The sequence below is a fragment of the Daphnia carinata genome, chromosome 6, assembly GCF_022539665.2.
Source record: "Daphnia carinata strain CSIRO-1 chromosome 6, CSIRO_AGI_Dcar_HiC_V3, whole genome shotgun sequence".
Taxonomy (NCBI): domain Eukaryota; kingdom Metazoa; phylum Arthropoda; class Branchiopoda; order Diplostraca; family Daphniidae; genus Daphnia; species Daphnia carinata.
The window spans coordinates 8,248,968-8,267,784 of NC_081336.1; the positions used below are offsets into that span (position 1 = coordinate 8,248,968).

At 38.8% G+C, this 18,817-nt stretch overlaps 3 protein-coding genes across 3 annotated transcripts in view; 1 reads left to right on the plus strand and 2 right to left on the minus strand.

Moving 5' to 3' along the window:
- Window positions 1–1,772, minus strand: part of LOC130702451 (alpha-crystallin A chain-like) — a 28,404-nt gene extending 26,632 nt beyond the window's left edge. The window contains exon 1 of the mRNA XM_057524119.2: window positions 1,768–1,772. The gene's annotated coding sequence lies outside the window, so the exon portion shown is untranslated. The remainder of the gene's footprint in view (window positions 1–1,767) is intronic.
- Window positions 1,773–6,495: 4,723 nt separating this feature from the next.
- Window positions 6,496–7,987, minus strand: LOC130702604 (DNA-binding protein inhibitor ID-2-like). The gene is made up of 2 exons (XM_057524279.2): window positions 7,467–7,987; window positions 6,496–7,333 (listed from the first exon to the last, which is right to left on the minus strand). Exons 1-2 carry the CDS (start codon window positions 7,848–7,850, stop codon window positions 7,277–7,279), a joined length of 441 nt encoding a protein of 146 aa, XP_057380262.1. The 5' UTR covers window positions 7,851–7,987; the 3' UTR covers window positions 6,496–7,276.
- Window positions 7,988–15,900: 7,913 nt separating this feature from the next.
- Window positions 15,901–16,686, plus strand: LOC130702611 (protein extra-macrochaetae-like). Its single transcript, XM_057524286.1, has one exon. It carries the CDS (start codon window positions 16,011–16,013, stop codon window positions 16,365–16,367), a length of 357 nt encoding a protein of 118 aa, XP_057380269.1. The 5' UTR covers window positions 15,901–16,010; the 3' UTR covers window positions 16,368–16,686.
- Window positions 16,687–18,817: the final 2,131 nt, after the last annotated feature.

An 18,817-nucleotide genomic window follows, 5' to 3' on the forward strand; every position in this document is an offset into this window, starting at 1 on the left:
GAGGGACACACACACACACAAAGGATGGGCGCAGCGGCCGGCACTCGAAAACTGTGTGAAGTTTGCTACCGAGCATTTCTGTTTTTTGTCTTTTCAAAACAAATCTGTCGTCATGGCAACCGATTCGGAAACATCGCAATCCAACAAATGTCTTTCTTATTTTATTTTTCATTTATTTTTTCTTTTTATTTAATCAAATGCCTTTCTTATTTTATTTTTTTATTATATCCAATAAAAAAGGCATTTGTTCACTTTTCTGGCGTCGAATTTATAACGGGGAAATGAATTAAAGTTGATTGCAATTCAAGAATAGGGGTGGGCACGTGCCCTTTTTTTTTTTTTTTTTATATACCCATCTCCGTGCAACCGGATTAAAGGTCTCATTAAACAGCCGAAAACTTGTGTTTTCCCCACTCGTTCGTTTTTCGTTGCTCTCACTATGGTGAGCTTACAGAACCGATGGCCAAAAAGAGAGGGGGAGGTGATACAAGTCACGTGTCTTGGACCAATTAAATGAATTTTTTTTTTTTTTTTTTATTTAGAAAATACGTTTTCATCCATTGCTCTCTTTTATTCTTGTACCCCCTCGCGTTGTATTATATTTTCTCAACGAGCAAACGAAAAAAAAAAAGGATAGGAAGAAGTGAAGGATAGTTCCTCTATACACCGCCAGCTCCTCTACTTCCGGGGCCATTATAATATGCGGATGGCTTAACTCCGGAACACGAGAGCGTCCATGGGTCACGTGGCTTGGCGTACTCCTTTAATATTTTCTTCTCCCTCCAATTTTCATTTGCTTCTCGTACCCAACTCCCCTTGCGTACACACAACATTTGATGATATTAGATTATACGTACATCCCCCCCCCCCCGTCCTTACTTCTTCTTTGTGGGATCGATACCAGTGAGTCACCAAACTTTTTTTTTTTTTTTTTCTTCTCACAATGGATCGCCAGAGTTTTTAACTTGGTTTGTTTACGTATTGATTCGAAGTTCCGGCCTGATTTTTTTTTTCTATCGTGGAGTATGGGCGTCTGTTAGAGAAAGTGCTTTTTGGGACTTGTGTACCAGACAGTAGACACACACACACACACACAGAGAAAAGGACAGCCGGTCGCTATCAACTTGTACCTCTCGAGACTGTCGATGATGACGGAGATGAGCCATGCCAAACTTGAACGATCCCGCAACATAACAAGGGGGGGGGCATCTTTGTTTTTCCGAACGATATAAATTCCCGCGTTCAACTGTATTTTGCCCGCGTTATTAGAAAGCGTCGCATATGAAAACATTCCTATTTGAAACGTGGATGAAGGGGGGGGGGGCGATGTAATATTAGACATTCCAGCAATCAGTTGGCAGAGGAGAGCTGCTGCGATGTAGAGAACATCTCCTTTATTCGTCTCCGTGTTTTGACTTTTACGTCGTCATGGTAACAACGATCGGCTAGGAAACACCCCTATCCTAGTGGATCGTTTCTCTTCCATATCGGGACCGACCCCACCCTGGAAAAAGAAAAATGGTCAACCACTCCTCAAATGTCCTCATTTTTCTTTTCTCTCACGGACCAGCGCAATCTTTATTGCGTCATTTTATGCGAAAAAAAAAATATTAAATCGTGCGTTTCTTTTTTTCTTTTTTTTTTTTTAAATTCCCTTCACCTAATTCACACAGAGTACGATACATTTTTTTTTTTTTTTCATGTCGATTGTTTGAGGAGAAATGGGGAAAAAAAAAATAATAATCGATGAGATGTAGTTACCGCCGCCACCGCTGCTGTATCGGCTGATTTAATGGACCGAACGGAGCACACGCGTCTATTGGTACGTGGGAAAAAAGAAAAAAAAAAAATGATGGCGGGTGATGATCTGTGTGTAACCACACCATAAATGTAAGGGAGGGGGATGTTTGTTGGATGTAATGTCGGGCGGAGAGGGGGGGGGATTCTCTTAATATTCATAGAGAAAACGAGGAGCTAGAAATGTGTTGTTTTCTTGGGTTTTAGGTCTTTTTCTTGGGCAGGGATGGAGTCCGCGCCTGCGCTTCTCGTGATCCTTCGTCATCGATCCTCGCCTTCGTTTTGGCTTTGTGTGTGGTCGTGACTCACGTCAATGTCGGCTTTTCATAGCCTCGAGGTCTATAAGAAATCGACGTTCTGTGTAACCCATTCAAGTTCTCTGTTCTTTTATCGATGCAAATGAAGCGACATGTCTCAATACTTGAAGGTCTTCATCTCTCGTTCGGACGCGATTGCACCCCTCCATCTTTTTTTTTTTCGAATCGATCCAATTCATCAAGCGCGATTGTAAAAATGCCAGGGACGTGCTGATCTAATTCAGTTGGGAAATCAATGGGCTTTTTTTTTTTTTTTTATGTGTGTATGTCCTAAACAACAGTCAACGGATCTCTGCCATCTGCAACAATCCATATCGTCCTGTGAGAGTCTCGTCAGTAAGTTTTAGCGCACACTCCCTAACCGTGTGTGTTTTGTATACCTCCCCTTCAATCAGACGAGGGTAAGAAGGAAAAGAAAAAAAAAAAAAAAAAAAAAAAGGAAACCTTCTGCTGTTCCAGGTTCTGTGTTGCCTTTTCATTCGTAGCTCTCTTGAATGTGTGTGGCGTTGCAGCCCTTCTGCTCCTGCTGCAGAAGGAGGGGTGTGGGCTTCTCTCTTTTCCCCAAATAGGAGGACACAAATGGTGTGGGGGCCCGTGCGGCAACGGCCTGTGCACGCCGTGTGTGCGGATTGCTGTGTCGGCCATCTGTCCCGCACACCCATCGCGCACAGACAACACACAAACCGATTGGGGAATTCTTGCACCGGTCCTTTTTTTTTTTTTTTTTTTTTTTTTTTTTTTTTTTTTGTGTTTTTTTTTTTGGGGGGGGGGGGGGAATTTTTAAAAATTAAATTTAGTGGAGGAAAAATTTTGTTCGTCTTTGGTTTTATATCGACATGCGTTTTGGTCCGATAGATGAACGGCTCCTCTTTTTTTATTTTTTTTTTTTTTAATTTGCAATCTGTAATATCTATACATCGTGAGAAAAGAGAGAGAGAGAGAGAGAGAGATTGATCCTCCTCCTTTTTTTTAAGGGGTAGTAGGGGGAGGGAGAGGCCATAGCCGTCTGTCAAGCCAACTCTTGTACGTGTGTAACCTTTTAGCGGCGATTGCTTAACATCTGTCGCACTCCCTATGAAAAATTCATTCGATTCCTAAATTTTTTTTTTTTTCTTACATGTTGACACTTTTTTTTTTTTTTTTTTTTGTCAATGCGATCTGACAATTATACGCTTTTCGTTCGAGTAAAACAGCTGTTTAGTCCACAATTTTGCGTGTCAAAATTCGTTTTTCCAAATGGAAGGATCTCTGAAGAAAACGATTTAGCGAAGGGAGGCATTGACATATTTTCTTATCAATCCGCATGTTGTAACACGACGTTTTTCATTTGTTGTTTATTGACTGACTCGGCAGATTATGTGATCGAAGACATACTTTTGCGCATCTGCCCTCCCTCTGTGTGTGTGTGTGTGTGTGTGTGAACATTTGAAATTAGGAAGAAGGAAGGAGGGGGGGGGGAGACAGGAAATCGAAAAGAAAATGGCACATCATCTTCCGCTGCCAGCTGGCGTTTGCACCTTTTCTCCAATCATTTTTGGGACATTTTCTGCAACGGTTGCCATGATTGTCGTCTGCCATTTTGATAACGTTTCATTTTTAAAGAGGGGATTTAAATTTCGAGGTAGAGAGAGAGAGAGGACAGACAAGACAATTGTGTGAAATGTTTGAACGCAATGGGGTGGGGCCAAGAATCACAGCCGGCCGCATGCCCGTCATCTGCTCAACAGAGTATATATAGTATATATGCAGTTGCGTTTTCTTTTCTTTTCTTTTTCACCCCGTGTGTGTGTGTGTGTGTGTGTGTGTATTTATACATGTATACACGTTGATTGTCACAGACGGAGCTTTGAAGGAAGGGGAGGGGGAGAAGGAAAAAAAAAAAAAAAAAAAAAAAGGAACGCGTGAAAAACTTCCGGATATGCGGGTTCCTTTTTTGTTGTTGTGTTGTTCGGTTACCTCCTCCAGCACGTGCTCTAACGCAGCTGTTTGAAATGAGTTCAATTTTCTTTTTCTTTTTCTTTTTTTTTCCGGCTTCTCAAAAATGGGAAAACTTTTTTTTTTTTTTTCCCTTTTTTGGTTTAACCGAACGCCTTTCCCACAAAATGTGAACGAATTTTTTGTTTCTGAATTTCTTTGAAATTACCTCGTTATTTTTTTTTTTTTTTTTTTTTTTTTTTTTTGCTAATCGCATTTGTTCGATCAAGGAAAAACAAAAATTAGGAAATGGCTTTTTTTTTTTTTTCTTAAACAGACATAGACCAGGTGATCCGGCCGGAAGAAGAAGTAAAAATAAGGGGGAAGGGAAGACCGGCTGTGTGTGGGGAGAGGGGGTTTCCTGCTCCCGTTGAAAACGATAAGGCGGCTAGGAAAGGGATAGGCAGATTTCAAGAGGGGGATAGGAATGTTTGTTGTATATTCGTCTTGAGGAAACGGCTGTTAAAGGAAAAACGCACGTGCGTTTTTTCGCCTTAAAAACATTTTTTTTTTTTTTTTTTTTTTTTTGTAAATGTCTTAAAAACCGACTTTTTGTAACTGCTTCGCATTTGGTTATGAACATAAAAGAAAAGGGTCTGGCCAGGTGTGCGTATGCGCTGCCCTAAATTAAGAAGAAGAAAAATGTTTGGGGGGTGGCCAAAATGGGATTTGTCTTTTGCTGAGAAATTGCGATTGAAAAAACATGTTGTGATTTTCGAACGAGAGCGCTGCTGAAAAAAAAAAACAAAACAAACAATGCGCGTCCATTTACGGGAGCAAAGACGAATGGGATGGCGGCCATCATTTCGTCATCAACCAAACGCATTTCTCGTTTGGAAAACGGGGGGCGAAGGCAGGCAGCCGATTTTGTTTTGTTTTTTTTGTTTTTTTTTTTAAACAAGTCATCAAACTCGTCAGTGAAATGAATTGTGTTGTTGTAAACGTCTTTGCGCTAACCTAACCGACGTGACTTGAATTCATTTCTATCCCCTCCCCCTTTTTTTTTTTGTTTTTTCTTATAAATTAAAATGTTTCATTGTGTTTATGGGGAAGAATTACAAAAATGGGCTTTTAAGGATAGCCAAAAAAAAACAAAAACACATTCGATGAATACATTAGAAATTTAAAAAAAAAAAAAAAAAAAAAAAAGGGTGGGGAAGGTAATCAGATTTGAATTTTATTGGCGATAACAACTTTGACTGAATTGCGTGCATTTGCCTTGTTGTCTTCTTTCTTTTTTTTTTTTCGCGGAATCCTGTGACGATTTGATTTGTTTTCTTATTTTACGTGACTGGAACAAATGATTTCTTTTGAAGGTGGTAGGGAATTTTGTGCCTGTAAAGGTAATCCGTTTCTGTTTTGTTTTTTTTCGTCAGGTGTGTTGACTTATTCGGGTTATTGAGAGCGCCTTTCTGTAGATGGTCACCTGGTGAGAATGATGTGTCTCTCTTTTTCTTCTTCTTTTTTTTTTACCTGGCCAACTCGAAGTCGAATTGCGTTTTTTTCTCTCCTTTTTCATTTTTTGGAAATGCGTCAAAGTGGACAACTGGCACGTTTTATTTCGTTTTTTTTTTTTTTTTTTTTTTTTTTTTAAGGAATGATTTGAAAGGAAAAAGTCGTTGGCCGGATATTGTCGTTGCAGAATTTCGTTTCTTATCGGCTCCTTTCAAAAGAGATTAAAAGATTTGAGTTTATTCTTTTGGGTTTTTTTTTTCTTTCTATTGTTTGCAGCTTGCGAGATAGTCAAATGCATACCCAATGACCGCCTGTTGTTGTAGGGCAAGAATAACACGCGTTATTTTTACCTGCAACCGTGTGTAATGCACTCCCAATACCACCAGCCATTTTAAATGTCAATTTTTCTTTTTATTTCTTTGATTTTCTATTTTTCTTTTTTTTTCTTTTTTTTGACGTGAAAACGGATGTTTATCAAGTTCCGGTGGTTTTATGTAAAAACCTGTTATTGAAATCGTGTAAAAAAAAATAAAAAAAAAATTGAATGAGGTAGTTAATCCGGATGCCCTGATACATATCGATCAATTTCCCTTTATTTTAATGAACAGACGAAGGAAAGTTCTGCCCCTTTTTTTTTTCTTCGTGATTATTTATTTATTTATTTTTTTTTTTTTTAAGGAGGGCGAAGGAATTCGTTATCGCACCTTGTAGGAAAATTGCGCCACATGTTTTCTTTATTTCGATTGTTTGGTTGTTGTTTTTTTTTTTCGAGAATGAGAAGAAGAAAAACATTGTGGGTTTAGGGCCGAGTTGGAGGAAGTTTTCTTTGAAGATATGTCCAGGTGGGAAGGGGGGGGGGGATGTAACACAGCTGTTAGGCACCCAAAAACCCATCCAGCACCCTGGGTTGGATATCGATCTAACACCACCTCAAAATTAAAGAAAAATTCATTTTTTGTTCCACATTTTGAATTTTTTTTTTTGTATTGGTGAATGTCGTCATTTTTTTTTTTTTTTTTTTCGTTTTGAAAAAGACAAAAAAAAAAACGATTTAAAAAAAAAAAGGGCGAATTTTAAAAGAAGACGAAAACAAATGATTTCAAATTGATTTCAAATACCCGTAACCATCGGGGTTGAAAAAATCAGACACGTATTTCACATTTGGAGGGGGGTGGGGGATGAGATGAATTGATGATGTAAAAAAAAATAAACGTGTGGGTGTGTCTGTGTGTGTGTGTGTCGACTATGTTTTGTTTTGTAAATAATATACACAAAGTAAGTAGGGAGAGGTGGGTTGGTGGGTCCATTTCGTATTCGTTCCTAAACTATCTACCAAAAAATGAGGAAGATGAGAGAGGGGGGGGGGGTTTAAAAGGTATCACAGACGAAACAATATATAATAGAATATATTTAGCATATTTTTTTTTTTCTTTTTGTTTTTAAATAGCAAAGTGGAGGTGTTTGAAAAAAACAAACAAAAAAAACAAAATTGCGTGTCTCCACATAGCCAATAGGTGTTTGGTGTGATTGATGTTTTCTTTACTTTGATAAACAAATGAAGAAAAACAAAAGAAGAAGGGAGAAATCGAGGACTAGTGGTGTTGCTGTTGTGTGTTGCCTTTCGTTTTTGTCCACTTGAAAACATTGGCGCAGTTTAGAATATTTTTCTTCGGGCTGCCGCACACCTTACACACACACACACACACACTGGAAGTTGAGGGGGGGGGGGAATCCTAACAAGGAACGATGACGTCACTGATGTTCTTGTTCTCTCCCGTCGTGTTATTCACCTGAGGCCATTACCAAAATGGAACAAAAAAAAAATTAAAATTTAGACGAACATATTCTGGAACATGGATTGATGTTAAAAAAAAAAAAAAAAAAAAAAAAAATGGATGTTCTGTGCGGATTGAGTTGATATACCTCGATCGATTTGTTGGGAATGGAGGCGAGGAGACCGAGAGGTTGCCGATGTTGCATCAAAATGGAGGCGGCCGACGAAGCGTCTGTGGTGGCCCGTCTCGCCTGTTTCCTCCGATTGCGGTTGAGGCTGGCCGGATGGTTCTGTTCCAGCTCGCTCTGCAAGTCGCAAATGTAGTCGATGACGTGCTGGATCACTTCCAACTTGGAGACTTTGCGGTTCTTGGGCATGTGCGGCACCAGTTCCTTCAATTTCGACAGGTACATCTGGATCTCCACTTGCTCTTTGGTCGCCATCACGCCGCGCAGCGGATCCGTTTGCTGCACAGCCGCAGTCGATGACGTTGATGTGGACGATGAAATCGCGTGACGATGAGCTTTCACCATTTTTTTTCTTTTTTTTTCTAATTTGAGTTTTCACTTGTTTAATCCGTTGGGTTTTTTTGCGATGTGTTGAGGCTTTTTTTTTTTTTCCTTTTTATAAAACGAAACGAAAATTGTGTTGTGTCTCACTCCCGAACTGACTCTGAATGACGGTCCCGTGCGCTTGCATCGCCCCTTCTTATAGAAACGAAAGGCCCACAAGCTCCGCCCACTCTGGCGGCATTGACTGTCAAAAATAAAAAAAAAAAAGGGATGCCCCCCCCCCCCCCCCTTCTTTTTATTTTTCACGATTCTCACCCACTGCATTGTACGGCTCGTTCAGTTTTTTTTTTTCTTTTTTTCTTCTTTATTTAAAAAAAAATGAAAATGGTTTGTCTCACGTATTTGAGAATCAGGTGAAACCTCTTGAATGAAATTTTTTTCTATTTGACGTTGAAATCGGTTTTTTTTTTTTTTTGTTTTGAATGAAATGAGAGAAACGAGTGCACGTCGATGGCAAACTCACGATTTGTGTACTGTTATTGTCCGAGTCGTGTTTTGATAAGAAATGCGGTTGACGAAACGTGGGAGAATTGAGCAGGTGCATTTCGCGGGGGGGGGGGGGGGATGGACGCACAGTCAGACCCAGTTTCTCTTGGCACACACACATACGTAAGAGAGTGAAATTTCGTTTTTTTTTTTTTTCCTGTTGGGGGGGACGTACAATATTTTTTTTTCTTATTTTTATCTTTTTGATATTTTTTTTTGAACGCCATTTCACACGTTATCGGCACGTCCCGACTCCTTTTTATTTTTTATTTTTTTTGTCCCCCAAGATTTATTTCTTTCCTTTGTGTCATTTCTCTTGTTGAACCGTAGATTACACACGCATCTTACGTCAGGTGCCTCAAATGACGCATTATGTGCACAGGTGTGCTTGATTTCGATCTTTCTTTTTCCTCCTTTTGATTTACAAATAAAAAAAAATCATTTGCATTTTTTTTTTTTTTTTTTTAATTAAATTTGAATGTTTATTTTGTTTTTGGATGTTGACAGTCTATTAACACGGATGCGAGTCACGTCAATTTATATTTTAAGGAAGACACAGCGTACCACTATAATTATGTGGGGAAAGGTTTTTTTTTTTTTTTTTAGTTGATGGAAGTCGTAAAAAAAAAAAAAACAATCTGGCCGATTGACTCCGGAAGGAAATGAAAAGTAGGAACATCCGGATTTCAGAAAGGGGGGAGGGGAATCCGTGAATGTGAGGTGTTTCTGTCGATAGGATGACGACACGGGAAATGATATGCAAACACCTCGTAGCGGGGAAGAGACAATCACCTCTAATTATACACGTACACACACATTCACGTCATTCTGACCTGTACAGCAACGCCCTTATCGTAAACAAACGAACCCCCCCACCTGTTTCATTTTGATTTCATTGAAAATTAAGAATTTAAATTCAAAATTCATTTCCATCAGCAAAGGTGTAAAACATTCATTTTCAAGAAAGAAAAAAAACTTGTTTTTATATATATATATATTATCTTGCGATAAAAATTTGAAAGAAAAACCCTTGAATTAAAAAGAAGAAAAAAATGCATTGTCTTTAGCGCTGGCGCCATCCGCATCCGTCCGGGAATTTTTCCTTTTCTTTTCTTTTTTTCTTTTTTTTTTTTTTTTTATATGAAAGATAAGAAAAAGGTTAAAAAATAAATTCTTGATTGATAGCGGAAGAATTGAAATCTTTTCCTGGTTCATAGGAAATAAACCCCCTTTTTCTTTTTGAAATTTAGCGGAAGATAGTAAAGACATTTCGGGAGAAACTCTCGTTCAAACAAGCCACACCCTTTTTTTTTTTTTTTTTTTTTTTTTTTTTTGAAAGAGGAAAAAGAGCCCCACCCTATTTGCCTGTAAAAATGCATATCCTGTTGGCGCATCCGTATTTTTCCAGCAACATCAAAATTGGTAGAACGTAACAATTGAAACTTGGTCCAACCCTTCCTGTTTTTTTTTTGTTTTTTTCGAACGTCATGGCCGACGACACAATCCATCCCCCTTCCTTTTTTTTTTTTTTTTTTTTTTTTATTCAATGTGAAATGACAAAGAGGTAAAAACAATCGAAAAGCCAAAAAGTCTAGACGTCCATTTTTTTTTTTTTCAAATAGAAATTTTTTTTTTTTTTTTTTTTTTTTTTTTTTTTAATTTCTTTAAGAGTGAAGAAAGAAATCTCTTAAGAAAAATGGAAAACAAAAATGTTCAGCACCTTTTAATAACCAATTGTCCTCTGCTCATTTTCACGTCGGGGGAATTTTGATTCGTCCACGGGGGGGTCCCTTCCACCCCTTTTTTTTTTTTTTTTTAAAAAGGTCGGGGTGTTGTATTTATTTCTACCTATGTATATACACAACCTCCTGATCCTCTTTTTTCTTGTACAAAAAGAAAAGCGAAGGCGACGAAACCCCGTCGAGTGTCTGGCGCCAAACATTTTAATTTTTTTTTATTTTTTTTTTATTTTGTGATTTCAAAAAAGAAAAAAAAAAGAAAAAAAAGGTTTGTCGAAAAACTGACAATAGTTTTGATGTCTACAATAAATGAGGAAGGAAAAGACGGGGGTCTTACTTACTAGAAATAAGTAGGAAAGAAAAAAAAAATGATAATAGTTAACGGTTTTTTGTGTGCCATAACAAAAGAAGATGTTCCATTTTTTTTCAAAGTCACTGGAACTTGTGTCCACCTCATTCAACCTCCCCCACGTGTCAACAAAACACAATTTTTTTTTTTTTTTTTTTTAGCACCTCCAATTAAATGACACCTTTGATTTTTCTTTTTCTCGAAATCATTTTTTAAAATTCTCAATTTTATATGCAAATTTTTTTTTTGGGGGGGAGGAATCAACGTTTTTATGGAATGTTACGACAATCACACATTGACACATGACTAACGATAGGCAAGCGAGGAGACGCCGAGGGTTGTTCGGGAATGCTATTGTTAAAACACATTTTCTTTTTCTTTTTTTTTTTCTTTTTTTTTTTATAAATACTTGGATAACGTACAGTACGCGCACGCATTTGATGCGCTTTATAAGAAAGAGGGCGCCCTGTGAGCCTGTGCGCATGTTCTCCCCTACATCTAATAAATAGAGGGGCGCAATACAATGCGCTCTCTTTTTTTTTTTTTTTTTTTAAAAGCCAAAGAATTTTTTCATTTTTTTTTTTATTTTCTCCTCTTCATCCGCATTCCGTTGCTTTGTGTGTTGGCTATTGTAAACGACACACGCGTTCTAACAAAAAGGAGAGAGGGACGATATTGATGATGGGCGTTGGTGCGTCGATTTTATTTTTGAATTTGGCGCGTTTCAAAAAAAAAACCAAAAAAAAACAAAAAAAAACACGTTTCTCTTGTTCTTACAAATGTGTGCGCGTTATGTGATACGTTTTCTATTTGACCAGATGCTAATTGTCCGAAGATCATCTGGTCTTCTGGGGGTCATCATTTGTTTTCTTTTTTGTTTTTTTCTGTCGCATGCCGCCTTTTTTTTTTTAAGTGACCGTCGTGCACATTTCAAAATCAAAAATTGACTTTTAAAGTCTCAGTTTCTTCTGGAACATTTTTTTTTTTGTACTTGGGCTTCTTTCGTGTGTGTGTGTGTGTGTGAGTGTATATGTATACCAATACCATAAGACACACACACACACACACATCTGTCTTGTTTCTGTTTTTGGAGTCTTGTTCGACAGACACGTCTGGAACACACATGCTATTGACTTCTTTCTTTCCCTATTTTGGAATTTTTTTTTTTTTTTTCCCCCTTTTGGAACACAAGAATTTCTCTGTGAGGATAAATCGCATTTAACATATAAAAATTGTTGTTCCATCACAGTCCCCTTTTTTGGGGGGGCAGGGGATTTGGTTGGTACATGGATCAAACAAAGTATGTGTACCACCTGTGTATTGCCGTCTTTAGTAATGCCTACGTGTAATATTCAAATTAGGCAAAGAAAAATTCTTTTTTTTTTTTTTTTTTCTTTTTTTGGTCTGTGTGTGTGTACGCAAGGACGTTGACGAGGGGGTGGTCGTTTCTTTTTAAGGGGGTCGAAATTGTATTTCCCTCTAACAGACCACAGAAGAAACAAAAAACGAGAAGAAGAAGATGATGAATCTATTTGAAAAAAAAAAAAAAGGGCCAGAAAGCGGGAGGGGGATGTTCCAAGGTATAACACAGGTGTTTTCTCTTTAAATGCATCAAAGGAAATAATGGAATGATGATTAGATTCAAATCTTTCTACTTTGAATGATTTATCGTTGGAAAATATCAACACTTTTTTTTTTTTTTTTTTTCTCTGTCTTCTCTTCATCAAGCCGCCATTTTTCTTTTCGGCGTGTACGGAGGAGGGGGGGGGAGTGTGTTTTGAAAAGTATCTCAGCTGTTTGTACGTTTCTGTGGGAATCGTTTTTGATCTATACATCATCAAAAAAAAAAAAAAAAAAAAAAAAAAAAGGAGAAGCCACTAACTACCCCCATCTGCCCCCCTACTCCCCCCCCCTTCTCTTTCTTTTTGAATGGGGGCGAACGGGCCGACCGACGCCCTTTCGGGATGTGAACGACGTTACCTTCCTTTTCCCACACACGTACCCTTTGGCCGGGTGTGTAATCTACACACACACACACACACCCCTAATGGCCTCTTCTCCTCTGTGTGTGTGTGTGTGTCAATGCACTCGTATTATTTTTGGAACATGTCGTTCACATTTGAACGAATGTGAAACATGGAACGTGCCAAATTATTTCGAATATTAAAAGGAAAAAAAAATAAAACAAAAAAAAAAGAAGGTGAACAAAAAAAAAATCCCATTAAAATTCTCTAGGGCGTCGTGTTTTAATCAGAAGGGGAAAGTGATAAATTCTTGAAAGACTGGAACATTAAGACGCAACAGATGTTTGTTGTTTTCTACGACTGTGTGCCCATCATTCATGAACAGAATGTTTCGCACTTGATTGTTCTGTGTGTCTTTCTAAGAAGAAGAAATAATCTGGCCTCAAGGACCTCGAAGCATCAACCATCTGTGCCATCTTTGCCACACGTTCTCACCTTATTCCGTTTCTCTTATTTTTAAAGGGGAAAAAAAAAAATAAATAAATAATCTGATCCCGTACCGATTCAAGGCCGTTAGCACATGCACAACTATTTCCCATTTCCATTGCCAAGCGAAAAAAAAAAAAAAAATAATAATAATAATCGGAGAGAGAGAGAGAGAGATTGCGAGGATTTCCAAAACAACAATACGAATAATAGAGAGAGAGAGAGGCTGGTGGGGCCTTTTTTTTCCTGAAAGAAATCCTTAAATGGTGTATGAAATAAGAGATGTGAAGCCCAACGGGTTTTTCTTTCTTTCTTTTCTTGTGTGTGTGGGTTTCCTCCACTGTGTGGTGGTGCAGGTGGTCAACAGCTGGGCCAAAGGGTGTGTGTGTGTGTGTGTGTGTGTGTGTGTGTAAGTACGTGTTTTTCTCTTCTTCGGAGCGATATGCGCGCGTACTGGAACACACACACACACGACATGCAAACCGTGTGCGCGTAGTTAGTAGAGCTCGATGACAACGTCTTTCCCACGCTACCCGTACCCCACCAGTACTCTGCAGTTTTTTTTTTGTTTTTTTGTTTTTTTTTATTCTTATCTAACTAAACAAATAGATAGGGGGGGGGGGGGGAGAGAGAGCAGTTGGAGAGGGATGACCTTTTTTTATTTTTTTTATTTTGGTGGGAGTAATCGATACAGTTGGCAAAAACTCGAATGAAGAATCTTCGAAAGATTCTTTGAGCATCTCTGAAGAATCTTGAAAAGAATCATTAGCGTTGGTTCATGATGCGACTGGGAAACATTCAAATTATTTCTTTGTTTCTTTCTATTCACCTTTTCCCAATCTCCTCTTATTGTGTGTGTGTGTGTGTGTGTGTGTGTCAGTTTGTTAATGATGACGAAGGAAAATGGAAACAAAAAAAAATACTGACAGTTAAAAAAAAAAAAAAAGAAAACCCAGGTGGACGCGGGGGAGGAGCTCGGTAAGGCGCCGGATAGTCTGAGAATGTGTTGGTTGTGCCGTTTTTTTTTTTTTTTTTTTCTTTTTCTTTTTCTTTTTCTTTCTTCCGTTTGTGTGTGTGTGTGTGTGTGTACAGAAAAAAAAGGAAAGGAAAGGGAGGTGAATGAAAGAGGGTGTGAGAGGAAAAGGTTGTTCGTGACGAGTATGGAAGGTACACAATCATGTCCGTGTGTGTGTCTAGTACACCTGTGTTTGCCACCACTAAAGGGAAAAAGAGAGACGAGAAAACGCTGGTATGTGTGTGTGTAAGTCTTTCTTTTGCTGGATAAGTTTTGTGTGTGTCTGTGTAAGAAGGTTACACACGCACAGGTGTGCGAGCAAAGGCGCTCGTCACGGATACACCAACGTGGGAACAACACAAAAAAAAAAAAAAATGAAAAGTGAGGGGTCCTTCTTCTTCTTCTTCCCAATCAGAAACGCATAATGATGCCGAAGCGGAAAACGTTTGTGAAACACGATGATTTCTTCCACGCTAGGTGGCCCCGTAGATCGTGTCACGACATTCGCAGTCCCCCCCCCCCCCCCCGCGCGTGCATCCATCCCCAACATGATTTCGCACTTGTTCATTTATTTTAAAAAAAAAAAATAAAAAAAATAAATAAAATAATAATAAAAAATTGCGTATTTAAAAATAAATCAATACAAACGTCTAGTTCAAAGTTGTCTACACTGTATATGGGGGTCTTTGGTGAGCAAGAAGTACATATACAGTCTTTTTTTTTTTTTTTTTTTTTTTGAAAAGAAAAGGTAAGAAGAAGAAGAAGTGAAGGGGGGGGGGAGGAGGGAAGGCGAAGGCGAAGGCTAGAACCGCCGCCGCTGGCTGGCTGCACAGACAACACAGGTGTGCGCGCGACTGGCTGTCGCCAGCCAAAGCCAGACTTGTTTTGTTTTGTTTTTTTTCTTACCTTTTTTCTTTTGACTTGTTTTTTTTTTTCTATAGCAAGAAGGAAAGAAAAAAAAAAAAAAGGATAGGGCACGACTATAACCTTCTTCCTTTTTTTTTTTTTTGACGTTTCTTTTTGATAAGAGAAATGTCTTGAAAATGCGCCACTTGACGCACCAAGTGGGCGCCAGCATCTGATCCCATTTCTCCTTCTCCGAAAATTGTGTGGCTCTTTTTTTTTTTTTTTCTCTAAAAAGACGTTGCGCATTGTTTGATGAAAAACAATTGCCTACGTTCTATCCGCACGTTGTTTCGCTTTTTTTTTTTTTTTTCTTTGATATTTTAACTTTAAAAATGTAAAAAAAAAAAAAGGGCATCTGTCCCGATAGAGAGTTCCGTACGGCACACCATCCGGTTGTGTTTGAGGTTGATATATATATATATATATTTCTTTTTTTTTTCGCACGCCTTACGGTTCTTTCTATAGACAGTTGGAGTTGGCTTACACAAACCGTATGTTATGTGTTAGGGGGGGGGGTGTCCGTGGGAAAAAGACAAACCCTTACAAGTCCATAACCGTCATATGGGTTCTGCTCTCTCTCTCTCTCTCTCTTATCCAATCTCCCTCCCACGCCCTCTATTTTTTTTTTTTTTTTGCGCTTACGAAAAGAAAGTTTTCAAATCTACCCTCATTTTTTTTTTTTTTACTTAATTAAACAAAAAAAAAACACCTGAACATCATCAGAACTCTTAGGGGAATATATATATCTTTGCTATGTAACTCAATTCAATCGTTTTCATCATTCCACCCTTTTGTTTTTTTTTTTTTTTCTTTTTTTGCATCAATGTGTGTGTGTGTGTTTTTCGTGGAAAATCCCCGTGACCGAGAGAAAAGCAAAAAGCTCCCATCGAGTTTGGGTTATACAGTTTGAAGAGGGAGGTGGGAAAAAAGGAGGGGGGGGTAGGGAGAGACACCCGTGGGAGAAAGAGACAGCTGCGTGTGGGGTTGGGTGCTCCTGCCGCAAGTCCATGCCCCCACCGAGCTATAAAAGGCCGGCCCATCGGTCCGGTTTGAGCACAGAACTCGACCAACCGTCGACTCGTTCACATCTTAACTTTCAGAGAGTGAACCTCCGTTTTTCGAGTCTTCTACGTTTTATTTTCTACGAAAACAAGTTCAACTGAAAACAATTGGAAAATGGTGAAGGCTATCCAACGTAAATCAGTGTCCAACACGTCGTCGGTGATGGAAGGCAAAGTTCGCAAGTCTCCCGATCACGAGCAAGTGGAGATCCAGATGTACCTGAGCAAACTCCGCGAATTGGTGCCCAACATGCCCAAGAACCGCAAAGTCTCCAAGGTGGAAGTCATCAACAACGTCATCGACTACATCTGCGACCTCCAGACGGCGCTGCTCGATCAGTTGCACCAGCACCCGGCCTCCGTCATCAGCAACAACAACAACAACAACAGCCTGGCCGTCGTGAACGGCAACAGCTGCGCCTTGCCCATCGTCATGGAGACGTCCTCTTCGGCTGATTGCCCCACCTGTTAGCAGCAGCGGCGGCAATACAAACAAAAGAAGAATCTCATTTTTGTTTTGCGTCTCTACCTCATCATCGTCTTCGGCAAAAAAAAAAAAAAAAAAAAAAAAGAGCGGCGGATTCATCCACCTGTGATAACTACCTCATCATCCGATCAGCTTGTACATACACATCCTACTACGAACAAACAGCATATCTACTTTATATATTCTTTTTTTTTTTTTTTTTAAATTCCCTTCGCAATTTTTCACGCGTTCATTTGTTGTTGTTTTTTTTTTTTCGATTCTTGATTGTCTCTGCGAAAGAATACAGAACAAACAAACAAACACATATCATTTACCTACAAACGAATTTTTTTTTTTTTTTTTTTAAATTCGTAGGAGGTCGTTATAAGAATCTTTGAGCATCTTTAAGAATCCCGTTTTCTCCGATTGCGTTTGCGTGAGAAGGTCCGTGTTTTTCGAGACGCCACAATAGCCAGAGGCATTGCACGTGTTCTTTTTTGATGGGCACACACACACACACAGGCACCGTTATAAAGAAAGAGAGAGAGAGAGAGATGGCGTCTACACAATGGCCTTCTACCGAGACCTCGCTACATGATTGTGCAGGTGTTCAATGATGAAAAGCTGCGCATTGAAACGAGGGAACTTTATGAGCACAAATGGTTCACCAGGTAGAAAAAAAACGAAGGAATTCTCCTTTTTTTTTTTTTTTTTTTTTTGATAAGACGTCGTGTAAGCCCAGGTGGCCGTGAGAAACCCCAATCTTTTTTTTTTTTTTAGCAAGAAAGAAAAGGGTCTCTTTATTATATTGCATTGTGACGTCACAGGACCGGACATCCGTCGTTCGACTGCGCGACATTTCTATTCTTGAAAAAAAAAACGGCCCTCCCCTACTCCCAAATACGAGAAATGCGCCCAGGTGTTGTTTGAGGTGGAGCACCACTGGAATGTGTTTTCACCCGTATGTGTGGTGTATATTTACTGATCCGTGAGACGAGGAAGTCGGCTTCGTCGACCTCTTAACTCGCCTTTTGTCGAACCTATATCTTTCTCTCTCTCTCTCTATGTGTGTGTGTGTGTGTGTGTGTGTGTGTATAAATCTATTATGCTACACATAGACACCAACCGTTATAGGACCCTTTTCTTCTTCTTTTTTTTTTTTATCGGTCCTGTGCAGGTGTGCATTTTGCTCGTCGTTGTGCGGAACCATTCATAAAAATAAAAAAAATAAAAAAAGATGCATTTTCCAAAAGAAGGAAAAAGAAAATGAAATAATCCAAGTCTTATTTCGTTGAGAGCTCTTGAACACCTGTGGCACACACACACACACACACCGTATCGTGTGGACGCGTTCGCCGTTTTGCCGTGCGGAACACGCACCTGTCATTGGCCACGCAACGTTCACTTGCACCAATCATTACGTTGTCTTCTACTGGAATTTATTTTCATAGGCATTTTGAATTTCGTTTTTTTTTTTTTTTGTTTTAATATAAATACCTGGGCATAGTTGAACAGTCACGATTATGTTTTTTCGTATGTCAGCCTTTTATTTTTATTTTTTTTAATGAACTTACATAACAACGATGAATTGTTTTTTTCTTTTCTTTTTTTAAATGTAAATTTTTTTTTTCTCTCTCTCTCTTTGAAAAGATCACGAAGACCTTTTTTTTTTTTTTTTTTCTCTCTTGTTGTTTTGGAACAAAAAAAAAAAAAAAAAAAAAAAAAAAAGTTGGTGGCGACAGCCCGACTGGCGAACACCTGATTTCCCTCAAGGCTCCTCTTTTTCTTTTTATATTTTTATTTATTTCAAAGCGCCCAGGTAGCGCAAAACCCGTGGCGTTTGCCTGGGCCACTCGAATGAATTTTTTTTTTTTTTGGTTTTCACTGCGGGATACGGCGCACTCGATCCATCCGCACGTCCAAACACGGCACTTGTTTTGTTTTTCAACACGAGTTTTTGTTCTTCTTATTGTAATACCTGATTTGGTAATCGTCTATCTATTTTGTGTTTTTTTTTTTGTTGTTGTTGTTTTATTCAATTTTCTCTGATTGGTTTTTTTTTTTTTTTTTATTTAAAAAAAAAAAAAAAGCGAGACGAAATGAAAAGACACCTGTGAGCCTTTTGGCTACGATCAGGAGCTGTAAAGAAATGCGTGCGCATCCAGACTACTGGCGCCTTATTACAGAAAAGGTGTCACATTTTCCTTTTTATTCCATATCCACCATTTGTGTGTCGTGTTCCAGGTATAAGAAAGAAAGAAAAAAAAAAAAACGCGCGCGCGTCATCATCATCATCAGGTAGAAATGAAAAAAAAAAAAAAAGAAAAAAAAGAGAGGCTCTCTAGGAGCGCATGAAAGCCAAACTCTCCATGGGGTTTGTGTATACATAAACATTCTCAGACAATGTGGCGCCAGCTTGATCCTCTCTGTGTATCTCTCTCTCTACCTCTCTCTCT

Bases quoted from the DNA above. Each gene is read 5' to 3' on its own strand.
- LOC130702604 (XM_057524279.2), bottom strand. From the start codon at position 7,850: ATGGTGAAAGCTCATCGTCACGCGATTTCATCGTCCACATCAACGTCA. The intron at 7,334-7,466 runs GTATATCAACTC...TAATGGCCTCAG, and splicing joins TTCCCAACAAATCGATCGAG to GTGAATAACACGACGGGAGA.
- LOC130702611 (XM_057524286.1), top strand. From the start codon at position 16,011: ATGGTGAAGGCTATCCAACGTAAATCAGTGTCCAACACGTCGTCGGTG.